This window comes from Lactuca sativa, chromosome 3 (genome assembly GCF_002870075.4).
Source record: "Lactuca sativa cultivar Salinas chromosome 3, Lsat_Salinas_v11, whole genome shotgun sequence".
Lineage (NCBI taxonomy): Eukaryota > Viridiplantae > Streptophyta > Magnoliopsida > Asterales > Asteraceae > Lactuca > Lactuca sativa.
This window is the reverse complement of record NC_056625.2, coordinates 209,898,514-209,912,589: the sequence shown is the minus strand read 5'-3', so window position 1 is coordinate 209,912,589 and position 14,076 is coordinate 209,898,514. Positions and strand designations below refer to the sequence as shown.

Sequence of the window (14,076 nt, the reverse complement as noted above, 5' to 3'; positions counted from 1 at the left end):
CTTAAGCGCTTCTATAAGGGGAATTCAAAGAAAGGAGAATTTCCCATTCATAGTACTATCAAGTTGAGTAAGACTCAAAGTCTCAGTACTGATGAAAAGATAGCTGACATAAGTCGATTCCTATATGCTTCGGCTGTAGGATCGATCATGTATGCACTCACATGTACTCCCCCTGATGTGTCCTATGCTTTCATTATGGTTTGTCGATTTCAGGGAAATCTTAGTAGAGCCCATTGGATTACGGTGAAGAATATTATTAAGTATCTACGAAGAACAAAAGAAATGCCCCTAGTTCTTGGCAGCAATGACATGTTAAGAGTGAGTGGTTGCAGTAACTCCAACTTTCAAACAAACTGATACAACTTTTTCTCGTAGTCTAGTTGGTTATTCTTATTGAATGGGGGAGCGGTTACTTGGAAAAGTTCCAAATAAGACATGGTGGTTGATTCCACCTGTGATTCGGAGTATATTGTAGTGAGTGAAGCATCAAAGGAGGCGGATTGGCTGAAGAACTTTATTGGAGATATTGGAGTCATTCCAAATATCAAAGAACCAATGAAATTCTTATTTGATAATAAAGGCGCAATTGCTTTGATAAAAGAACCAAATTATCATGGTAGATCCAAACATATCGAAAAAAAAAGTACAATTATATTCATCATCGGGTAGAAAAAGAACACCTTCTGGTAAACAGAGTATCATTGGAAGATAATGTTGCAAATCCTTTTACAAAGGCTTTGAGAAGAGTCAAACACTACCATCATGCTAGGAGCATTGGTTTAAGAGACGACATTAGTTTTAGTAGTTAGATGATATTTAGAAACTTTTAACAAAAGAAATGTAATTGATTTAGTTAAATAATAGTGGAGAATTATTTATGAGTAATGTACCACCTTATTCAATTATTTATTCTTGTGTTTTCATTTTTGCATGTTTATACTTCTTGAGTAATTTGAATTATTCGAATCTCCACAGTGGTTCATACTTTTGGAAGTAAGTATTGAATAAAGACGGTCATGAATTGATTGTAGATTGTTGATTGAGGTTAAGGCACTGCAATTGTGTGACAACCCTTAACATTTGGATCAAGCAAGGTCTAAATTGTAACCTTGTTACAATAAAACCTTGAAAGTCAAAAAGGCATAAGTATATATATATATATATATATATATATATATATATATATATATATATATATATATATACTTTGGAAATCATATTTATGAGAACCTTTTGAAAGTAAACAAGTTTTAACAAAACAAGACTAGTCAAATAGATGGAACAGAAATCATGAATTTAGAACATTGTTTTATAATATTTACTATTTAGCCTAGTACCCCACCCACCCTAGAACACCCTAAACCGAAATCAACATCCTAGAACCCACTAAGGCCGAAAAGAGTACCTTGAAGCACCATTTGGACTGAAACCAACACCACCCAAAAGCCTAGGCCGAAATCTCCTCCCTTAGGCTGAAATCACATGTGATTTGGGCCATGATAAGGAGTTTCCATGGAGTTTTCAGCCAAATAAAGGTGATATGAAGTGTTGATTTATTGATTTGATGCCTAATTCATTTTCTCATGCACAATTCGACAGTATCCTAAGTAAACATCCAGGAAATAAACGTATTATCCAACAAATAACTAGGCATGAGTCCTATCAGTTTTTCCTCTTAAAAATCCACAAGAAGCACCCAAACTCCTCCATTCTTCCATTCTACTTCCTGTTAATCTCTCCTTATTCTTTCAAGAATAAATCTAGGATCTTCCAAGTTCAACATTCCCCAAGCATCATCCTTAGATTTTGGTAAGTATTTTTGAGATTTCCTAGTGATTCCATACATTTTTATGTGGTTTTCACTCTATTTACATGCATTAAAATGTGTTAAAAGCTTTAGGATAACATTATTCTCAAGGAAAGTTCATCAACTCCATTCAAGAGTTTAGGCTTGAAATCTTCACTTCATCACTTCAAGCAACCCACAAATCCACTCAAGGTGAGTTCATACCCCCACATTTTCAAGATTTTTCATATCTTTAGGTGGGGGGAGGGGGGATACAAGTAAAACTTAGTTTATAACACAAATACTTACATGTTTTCATTTTTATGTTAAAAATAAGATATTATTTGCATAATGTATGACTATCACTAATTTTATACAATATTTGTGATATATTAGTTTGATATTCAAAGCTAACAAAAACATAAATCATTATATGCTACAAACATCATAAGGAAAAAAAAATAAGATTTGGAAAACTAAAAGGTTTTGGAAACTTATACTAAAATATAGCCTTTCTAGTAAAAACGGTTACATTATAGTCATTTACTAATTTTGTGGGTTTCAACCCAAAAATATTATGTTGATTTCATATTTTGACACTAGACAAAATAACAATTTTATATTTATATAACAGAGTATATAAATAGTCTCAAAAAATACATGAGATAAACTATAATTGGTATACTTTGGAAGTCACAAGCTACACTTTCATTTCAGAAGAACCATATAATTATTCAAAGGTATAATTATTTCATTTTACAAGAAAAAGGAGTCATAGTTCCTGTGAATCTGATGATGCTTTTGTGAGACGCTCCTTCACCGTACCTACCTAGCGTACACCTTAAGTCTTCCATTATAACTAGAGTCTCCTTGAGGGAGAGCAAGACCGTTGTGTATAGATCTATACGAGATTGACAATCTCACACCTCAGTTGTTCGCTACAATTAGACCGGCAAGTCTAGAGTGATAAATGTCTTCCCACTCCGACACCTGAAGAACGTCGTGCAGGCCACTCGTCGTATTACATGGTTATAATAACTCACATAGGGATCATGGACACTACTTGCTTTACGGGGTGGCTTACACTTCATTAATTTTATAAAAAGATATAACTACATACTATTTTTCCGTACACCAATACTTATACATTTTGGTCTTAGGGTTTAAGACTACAGTTCACATTTAATAAAATATTGGATTTTCTGGAAACATACATTATCATTTTACAAGGAAAATATACAAAGGAAATAGATACATCTTCAGTTCATATTTAAGAAAATATTGGATTTTCTGGATACATACATTATCATTATACAAGGAAAATATACAAAGGAAATACATACATATTCAGTTCATACTTAAGAAAATATTGGATTTTCTGGAAACATACATTATCATTTTACAAGGAAAATATACAAAGAAAATACATACATTTATAGTTCATATTAAAGAAAATATCGGATTTTCTAGAAGTATACAAAAATCATTCTTTGAAAACATTACAAATCCTTCTCATACAAAAATGCTTATGAACTCACCAACTTAATTGTTGACACTTTTCAAAATCACTTGTATTCTCAGGAAACCAGTAGACAGGTGTTCAAACCTACTTGAGGGTCGGCGTCGCTGTTTCATGTTTTCTACTTTTTAGTTATTTGTATTCAACTTTGAAACAAATAGGGTTTTGTAAACGATGTAATACTGGTAGTCTCAATGTATGAATGTTTGTGTTGCTATGTTTCATTCATATTCAACTGTTATGATATTGTACATGAAGTCACTCCATCCGCCCCCAGACGTTTCCGCCATTCTGGTTTGGGGGTGTGACAAATTGGAATTGCTATAATATTCTTGAGTACTTTGAAAATAGGGACTTTAAGTATTGGATAAACCCACACTTAGAGATTACTTCATGGATCTTGTCACATGTAATTCCAAGATGATAATATATACTATTCTTCAAATAGAGATATATAATTTGTAATTTACTAATCGGTTGTATATTGGTGCTACGTAAACGCATCAGTAACTTGATGTTATAAAACATAGTATCATATATGATTTGTCAAATAAAGATTACAGTTATCTAGTCAAAGTTTATTCATTCTTTTTCCCTAACAGGAAAAGCGATATCATTGGGCCCCTCGATGATTTGATGTTGACATTATACGTGTTAGACCCAACCAGGACTAATTGATGTGTTCAATTTAAGTCCAATAAAGTCTTTATAAAGCGAAAAATCGAGAAACATAATCTTAGACAATGAGATTGCTGATCCATGTACGGCGTCCATACAATATCATGAAGAACACTTGAATAGCTGATCACTTATTTTAGGGACAACGAGTGATTTGAATCAGATTTTGGCAATGGCTTTGTAAAGAACTCTTTGTTGTTTACTTCTATGTCTATACTTGCAATTGTAGTTACAGACTTATCCAAATGGAAGACTATTGGAATAAGGTGTCTAAGCCAATAACTAAATTGATATATGCATGAATTAGAAGCAAAGTCCTTTTTAGGTTGCTCTCATAACCAATAACTGAATAAAATGACATTTGGAGAGAGAGACTGATTTGTTAATTTATTATACAATTAATAAATTGTAACAAATGATTTTTTTAATATATTATATGATTAATATATTAATTAGAAATAGTAATAATAAATTAAGAATTAAAAAAACATTATGTGGAATTAATTTGAGGTTAATTAAAATTAATTGGAAGTGTAGAGACTAAGTTGTAATTGTTAAATTGTTAAGCAAGATAGGTTTTCTAGAACCTTCTATGCATGGATGGTTTTGGCTAAGTGTTTTAGTGTTTCTAGTTAATCTTATTGGATAACTACAGAGTTGGATAATTAACTAATTTAAAATATTATTATTATATTCAAATTAGGGTTATCTAAGGTTTCCTCATCCACTCTTTCTAATTCTCAAGAGCCAAAAATTTTCTCTAAGCCTCCCCTCTCCTCAAGTCTTATAGTTGCTAGGATTTTGGGTACAAGCCATTAGAGGCATCCAAACTTTTGGTGCTTGTTTTCCAAGGAACTCAAAGGAAGATTTTGTTTATTAATTGCTATATTAATCAAAAGGTATGTGACTCTAATCATTCTCATAATTTCAATTAAAGTAGAGGTTCTTGATAATCATAGATTATTTCTATCAATAGATAAAACATAGATCCAAACTAGGTTGCATGTGAACTTAAGGGTTAAGTGTTTTTCCACCACATGAATTTTTTATAACCTAGAAAACCAATATATATATATATATATATACACACACACACACACACATATATATATATATATATATGCTATTTTTGAACGAGAACAATTATGATATCGAGAACTCGAAACATAATTTAATTACATGTGAACAATGAACAACATGGTTTAATCATATATGAATGAGAGTGTTTAATCACATATGATTAATACATATATAATAAAAATTAAAGTAGAGGTTCTTGATAATCATAGATTATTTCTATCAATAGATAAAACATAGATCCAAACTAGGTTGCATGTGAACTTAAGGGTTAAGTGTTTTTCCGCCACATGAATTTTTTACAACCTAGAAAACCAATATATATATATATATATATATATATATATATATATATATATATATATATATATGCTATTTTTGAACGAGAACAATTATGATATCGAGAACTCGAAACATAATTTAATTACATGTGAACAATGAACAACATGGTTTAATCATATATGAATGAGAGTGTTTAATCACATATGATTAATACATATATAATAAAAATTAAAGTAGAGGTTCTTGATAATCATAGATTATTTCTATCAATAGATAAAACATAGATCCAAACTAGGTTGCATGTGAACTTAAGGGTTAAGTGTTTTTCCGCCACATGAATTTTTTACAACCTAGAAAACCAATATATATATATATATATATATATATATATATATATATATATATATATATATATATATATATATATATGCTATTTTTGAACGAGAACAATTATGATATCGAGAACTCGAAACATAATTTAATTACATGTGAACAATGAACAACATGGTTTAATCATATATGAATGAGAGTGTTTAATCACATATGATTAATACATATATAATAAAAAATTTTTAAAAAATAAAAGAACTCATATATATATAAAAATAATGTTATATCGATATTAATATTAAATTATAGATAATTAAAAAATAAAAATTTTAACATATTTGAATTTTTTTTTTGATAAAAATAGCAATCTAAAATGGATTGTCCACATTAGTTATCACGTTCTTAATTTTAATAATTGTTCTCGTATGAAACTATATATATATATATATATATATATATATATATATATATATATATATATATATATATATATATATATATATATTCATATTCTAATAAAAGAATAGTTTTATTCTCCTTTTGACATGTGTTACCTTATTAAACTTCTTAATTAATGCATATTATATTCTTCTTTTGTCATGTGTCACCATATTATGTATCATAGATAATACTTGCCACTTGTCAATTATTCATTTTAAATTTTAAATTTTAAATTTCCCACTCTATCTACATTAAATTAATAGCATTAAAATAAAATTAATACAAATTATAAAGTGATATAATTTCACATATGTATTTAAATCAATGATTATAATTTTATATATAACTAAAAAATCTCTTAATTAATAATTTATTTAAACTAATAGATTAATTACTTTGAATTTTTAATATAAAAGTTTAATTAATTTTGTAACCGTGGTTTCCATGGGTTATAAACTAGTATATATATATATATATATATATATATATATATATATATATATATATATATATATATATATCTCCTTATCTAATAAAAGAGTAGTTATTTTGCCATGTGTCATAATGTTAGGTATTGTAATTAATATCATGACACTTGTCAATCTATTAATTCTCCATTTCAAATTTCAAATTTCAAAATTTAAATCACATTTTAATTACATTAAATTAATATTAATAATATTAGAATAAAAATAAAATAAAGTTTATACAAATTATAATAAAATAAAATTTATACAAATTATAAGATGATATATTTTACGTATTTATTTGAATCAACGATTATAATTTTATATATAACAAAAAAAAAATATTTTAATTAATAAGTTATTTAAAATTATTAATTAATAGTTTTGAGTTTTTACTTAGAAAGTTTAATTAGTTTCTAACCGTGGTTCCCACGGGTTATAAACTAATATATATATATATATATATATATATATATATATATATATATATATATATATATATATATATATATATATATATATATATATATATATATTGTCTTCGCGGGGCGATTTGAAAAGGAGTATATCTTTCTTGTAGTGCCTTCCATTCCACTATTCTGATCGAGAAAGAATCTCTTCTGAACGATCAAGTCATAATGCGATTAAAAACCGGTGCTTCCTTGGCCGTGTGGAACATGGATTAGGTAGAGGTTCATTTGAGACCACCTATATTTTGTGAGAAATGGGGACCAAATCTTAGCCTTTGATCAAATTTGATCTTGTGGCTCATAAAAAAGGGATTAGCATTAATTAATCTAGCTGATTAGTTAATTAGGGGTAGATTAGTCACTAGGTTAAATTTAAGATGATCAGGTTAGCTTAATTTTCACGTAATCCAGAAATCATCTCACATGTTCCTGTTTTCTACCAATTTATTCGATGAAACAATATTCCTTGTTCTTCAATTCAATTTGATCGATATTCTATCTCCAATATTATATTCTTTCAACCGATAATCGATTTGATTCGGACATTGATCGAATGATGCTAAATCACAGCTTTTAAATTCACGATTTTTGTGCTCTTCGAGTTCATGTTCTTGATTCTTCTTCATCTGCAATTGATAAGCTGAGTGATTTTGATCAATTTTAACTTTGTGATCATCGATTTCGTTAGAGGTTCAAGTTTTCAACGATTTCTGCTAATCGTCATCTTCAACAATTGTTTATGATCTTTCAAGCTGTGAATTTTACTCAACATCATGAAATCGTCAATTGATCAAGGTTTGAGTTTTCATCGATTTCACTGTTAGTTGCATATAACGTATTCAATTTTTAACCTAGTTCATGAATTGAACCATCAAGCTATTATCGATTTCTCCAATTTTATATTTGTATGATTTGTGATTTCAGCAATCAAACATCATATTTTGTTGAGACATCCAATTCAGCAATCAAAGATCATTTGTTGTTGAATTTGTTTGAGCTAGAAAAAAATTTAATCTATAATATGTTATTTGACAATGCATCATCTATTTAATTTTTTGTTTTTTAACTTTTCATTCAATCATTATGTTTTTCAGCAATATGTCATCTGTTTTCTTTTGATTAACATCATCTATTTGCTTTTCATTAACATCATCTTAGTGATAAGTTCATGAGACTACATGTTATTCTTATAGAATATAGTACATACATTGATATATCAATAATGATAACAGTTATGGATGATTTGGATATGCATGACATCGAAAACAATCATCTCGATGAAGAAAATCATCAGTTCGGTTCTACTGATTCAGAGATTCTTCATAACGAGGAAAATCAGTCGGAAACCCAAGGTAATCATTGCTTTCATTGTTATTTGCATATAACATATTCAATTTTTAATGTAGTAACAATTATGTATGATTTAGATATGAATGACATCGGAAATGATCATTACGATGAAGAAAATCATCAATTCAGCTCTGGTGATTCAGAGATTCTGCATAATGATGGAAATCAATCGGAAATCCAAGGTAATTCTGTTACTGATATCAGTTATTCTTTATAGAATGATGTTGGTGATAAGTTCATGTTATTGCATATTATGCTTATAGAATAATGCACATATAACATTGTAGTTTTTTTATGATTACAGTCATATGAATGCAAATTATTCTGATTATATGTTAACATGGTGGTATATTCTTTTTTGTAGTTCAAAGTGACAATGTTGCAGCACAATATGGCTCTTGCAAACAATTCATTGGAGCTGATGGTTCTTTATTTTGGATTCCAGAGGTTAAAGCTAGTTGGATACCTACTTTGGGTTCAATTTTTAAAGATATCAAAGATGCTATTAAGTGGTATAAAGGATATGCATTAAGATATGGTTTTGATATTAGAAAATCAACAGAGAGGAAAAAGAGCGGAATCACAACTTCGAAATATTTTATATGCAATAGAGGGGGATTGCCAAACACTTCTACCTTAGACACAATTAGTGATGATCATAACAAGCAATTGAGAAATAGTAATTGTAAACGCACAAATTGCAAAGCTTTTGTTGCATTCAAAGTTATACCACATTCTTCAGAAGTTTACCTGTGGCGCTTTGAACAACAACACAACCACAAATTGATCAATCAAGATTGTATGCATCTTTCAAGAGCTAAATGTCAGTTGAATGTTGTTGATCAAGCTTTTATACATAAGCTTTCGAGTGCAAAGGTGGGGGCAACTACAGCATATAGACTAATGTGCGTTATAAAAGGAGGATGTGAATTTGTTGATGGACTAGAGATAGACTGGAAAAATTTTACAAGGGATATAAATTGTCACATCGGGGGCACTGATGCAAATTTGTTGATTACAAAGCTTCAGAATCGTAAAGAGAATGTTACAAATTTTACATACGAATACAGATGTGACAAGAAGTAGTTAAATGTTCTCTTTTGGGCTGATGACACTTCAAAACAAAACTTTGAGTTATTTGGGGCGTTGTTTCGTTTGACGCAACATATCGTACAAATAGGTATTTATTCTAGAATTATAAACATTTTTAGTTATATATTCTAAGGGTATTTTTTTGTGTTTTTTTAGGTATTGTATGGTATTTGTACCTTTTACTGGCATTGATAATCACAAAAGGTGTGTCACTTTTGGAGCTGGTTTGTTGTGTAGAGAAGATACAAATTCCTATATTTGGTTACTTCAGTCATTCTTGAAGTGTTTTGGAAAAGCACCAATCATGGTCGTGACCGATCAAGATCCAGCAATGAAAAAAGCTATTGAGATAGTATTGCCATACACAAAACATAGATTTTGCATGTGGCGTATCACAAGTAAACTTCCATTAACATTATTGTTATATTCTTATTAGAATATTCTTATCAGAATATTAAATGAAATATTTTTTGTAATTAGGATAATAGATTAAATGAAATGCCTTTTTATACTATATTATATTCTAACAGAATAATATATGAATTGTTTTTGAAGGTAAGCTGGGAAACAATGAATGAATCGGATTTTAAGGCGGACTTCAATAATATAGTATGGGACTCCAAAATTGTTGTCAATGATTTTGAAATGAGATGGGATGCATTAATGGTAAAATATAAGTTGCAAGACAATAAATGGATGAAAGATATGTTTGATTTGAGAAGCAGTTGGATTCCAGCCTATTTTAAAGATGTACCGATGTCAGGTCTAATGAGAACAACTTCTCGGTCAGAAAGTGAGAATTCAGCATTCAATAGGGTATCGCATCATGGTTATACGTTAAACAATTTCATGAATGCTTTTGAGTCTGTTATGGAAAGGCAAAGGAATAATCAGATCAAATTTGATTTTGATACATCTACTATAATTCCAATCATCAAAACACCTCTTGAAGATATGGAGAAACATGCATCTATGGTATACACCAGGACTATTTTTCTCATGGTGCAAAGGGAGATTCTTCATTCATTTGTTTCTTGTTCACAGAAGAGTGTTACATCAGGCGTTGTTTCTGACATATGCATTGTCAAACATAAAAGGATAAATATATCAAAGAAGAAGGTAGTAGTTGAGAAAAAAGAAAAAGTTGACATCGATTCTGAATGGAATTTTAACACAACTGAAGGTGATTTTGAGGTAATGTTGACATTTTAGAATATACTTAATATTCTAATAATTTTGAAAAAATATTCTAATTTTTCTTTTTTGAATATGCTTATTATCCTAATACTTTTGAAACAGGTTGAATTCAACAGAGAAGATCTAACGGTGAAATGTTCATGCATGCTTTTTGAGCGGTTTGGAATTTTTTGTAGACACATCTTCTGTATTCTAAAGATTTATGACATACAAGAGATTCCGTCAAGATACATTCTTAAGAGATGGAAAAGAGATATTATCCCCACCACAGTTTTGAAAAGGACGTTTAGATATGGTGATTCGTCTGGAAATGTTGAGAAGGTTGAATACAAAGCCTTTTCCATGCTTGATCAATGCTTGTCTTCATTAAGTAATGATGACAAGAAGTTAGAAGAGTTCATGCAGAAGCTTGAAGTTTTTATGACTGATATTGGTGAACAAGGTTCAGACAAATTACCGGTTACAAAAGAAGCTCATATTGATAAACTTTACGGAGCTACTATGAATCCTGAAGTTGTAGATGTTGAAAATCCACCTATGGTGAAGAATAAAGGTTCTGGTACAGAAAAACATTTAGAAAGTGCTTTGGAGAAGGCTACTATTCAAGGTAACAAGCAATCAAGATCATGCAAAACATGTGGGGTTAAAGGGCATAATTCAAGGAAATGTTTGACATTCTTGAATAACTCCAAGGTACAAAGTGCATAGTTGTGTCTATAAATATATTTCGATTTTTTTCGTATTTCAATAAAGTTCAATAATACCATATAGATAAAAGTTTGAATTTTTTAGTTTGAACATTTTTCTATTGTTTTGGTTTGTGATAATGTATGAGACATTTGGGTTGTGATGATGTGTTATACATTTGAGAACATATTGATTCTTCTAATATTTTCAATCTTTAATTTTTTGAAGTATATACGAATGATTGTAGTATAATGCTTTGTTATCAAAATATTATAATACAAGATTATGCATGTAAGAATGTTATATAGGTTTATGCAACATCTAATATTATTCTAATAGAATACTGATGCCATTATACATTATTCTATTAGAATATTCTACCATGGTCATTAAGAAGTGATCATAATACCTACTATACATTAAGCATTAATCACCTAATAAACAATATCAAGTTTCTTACATAATACTAGGCATCATTTTTTTTTGTCTAATTTGTTCAAAATAATATAGATATTAGAAAAGGAATTGTTGTTAAGTCACCATAACCACATTTATAAAATTCCAAAGTTCTATCAAATTCTATTTACTACCCATTTCCAATTCATCCATTCTTTGGATACCGTCCTCTAACATCTTTTTTCTAGTCACATGATCAAATTTTCCAAATTCGATTGCCTCTTTGATAACTCTCTCCTTGTGGTTGTTGATTTCATGTGTAGCAATCTTAACAGAATATAAGGCACGTAATTTTACAAATTGAACATCTTGCACATCACTGCCTTTTTCCATTTCCACATTCCACTTTCCTTGCTTTTCTCCACAATATTTTTCTATGTCTCATTAAAAGTGCTCCATTCTCTGTTGTCAACTTCTTTGTGTTCCAGTCAATTTTCATCATCTTCACTGTTGTTGATCGCAAACCTTCGATTTTATTGACGATAAATGTAGTTTTCTCCAAATATCGTATAAAGTACAATTTCTGCAATGTATATTAACAAAATTACATTATTCAATCTATTATATTGTAACTTTAATACATTTAATAAAAGTAAATGAAAACTTACTAATGATGTTGGTGTCATTCCATAAGTTTCTTCTAACGATTTTGTTTGTATGCTGTCTATAATATGAACTTGTGGATATGTTAGGTTGAAAACAACAACATACATCTGATCACCATTATGTATTGGGAAAACCACCTGCAATTCCAACAAATTCATCAAAAAGTTAACATAGTTCCTATCCTTTAATAATGTAATATTTTAATTAATAAAATATTCTTACGAGTTTAAGATCATTGAAATCTACATTTGCCTTGAAATTAGATAGAAACTTATCAACACGAGTCTCAAAAGTTAAAAAAACGCTCGTCAAAAGATTTAGTTTCATCTAACAACTCAGAACTCTGTAAACATAGAAAAACAGAAAAATTAGAATATCTTGTTACAATTTACAACTAAAATATAGAAGTTCCAATTGTAAAAGAATTTACCATAATTTTGGTATTGAAGAACAGGCAGTATGGTTTACTTTTTGATTTTCGTTCCTCGTAATTTAGAACAGCAGCTCAAGAATCAATCACACGATGATGTATAACATGTTCAGGCCGCATGCTCTCAAAATCCTGTCTATGCATAATCTCTCCCGTATTTGTTTCAAAAAGTACCTCCCTTAATTTTAAACATGAACAAAAAATATGTCATCAACATTAGAATAAATATACACATGTATTATACCAAGAGTTAGTGACTTACATTCTATTTTTCTCCTTTGCACATCTTATTAGAACCTGAATCAAAAGAACATTCTGCAAATCGATTCTATCAAATAAATTCACAGCTTTATCCATATATGGTGATTTGTAAGAACTTATATCATTCTCCCCTGTGTCACCATTTTGAGATTCAACCCTTTCATGTGATCCCTTTTTTTTTGTTTTCATTGTTTTGATTATCAGCACTTGAAAAAATAGGATCTGAAAATAACTTAATGAACTTCTCTTTCAATTCATTTGTTATATTGACATCTGGGAACTTTGATATACAATCAGAAACAATTCCATACATGTCCTCCTTTATTGATGAAACTTTATTGAACATCTTATCAAAGTTATCTTTATAATCCTGAAAAATAATAAAATAATAGAATTATGAGCATGTAATATTTTATCATCTCAGAATATCTAGAATATTTACTATGAACCATAAGCATGTAATATAAGAATATCTAGATTTTTATAAAATCATACTTTAACCTAATATAAAAAGACATTAGAATATTTTTCTTATATTAAGTTACGATATAATTAAAATATATTCTAAAACATAATTTAATAATATATTCTACTTAGAATATACCTCAATACATGTGTCCTGATTCTCATTCACCTGATTTTCATTATTCTCAAGTTCTTAATTTGAACTTTGTTCAATTAGATTCCCAACCCCAAATCCACCAACTTCAATCTCAAAAGATTGTCTTTCCTTCAACTTATCTGCTGTCCACATCGTAACTAATGGTGTTTTACGTTCTATTTTTTGGAGCTTGCATTCAATTTTATCACAGTAAATTAGCTGCATTATTTCAACATCATATTAGATATCCATTTTTAAGAAAAAAAAATAAGTATATGAAAAAACATACCAATAGCAACAACATCGGGCCTTTATAATAACACTTGGGGTTGTCTGGACGCCATCT

General features: G+C 29.1%; 1 protein-coding gene across 1 annotated transcript; it reads left to right on the top strand.

The window, feature by feature from the left end:
- Positions 1-435: 435 nt before the first annotated feature.
- LOC128132892 (protein FAR1-RELATED SEQUENCE 5-like) lies at positions 436-11,397 on the top strand. Its single transcript, XM_052769893.1, has 8 exons — positions 436-616; positions 8,283-8,402; positions 8,478-8,582; positions 8,765-9,482; positions 9,649-9,844; positions 10,048-10,467; positions 10,537-10,686; positions 10,792-11,397. The coding sequence occupies exons 1-8, from the start codon at positions 436-438 to the stop codon at positions 11,395-11,397; spliced, it is 2,496 nt and encodes an 831-aa protein (XP_052625853.1).
- Positions 11,398-14,076: the final 2,679 nt, after the last annotated feature.

Coding starts and splice junctions, on each gene's coding strand:
- LOC128132892 (XM_052769893.1), top strand. CDS start 436: ATGGTGGTTGATTCCACCTGTGATTCGGAGTATATTGTAGTGAGTGAA. Junction 9,483..9,648: donor GAATACAGATGTGACAAGAA/GTAGTTAAATGT, acceptor GTGTTTTTTTAG/GTATTGTATGGTATTTGTAC. Junction 10,687..10,791: donor CAACTGAAGGTGATTTTGAG/GTAATGTTGACA, acceptor CTTTTGAAACAG/GTTGAATTCAACAGAGAAGA.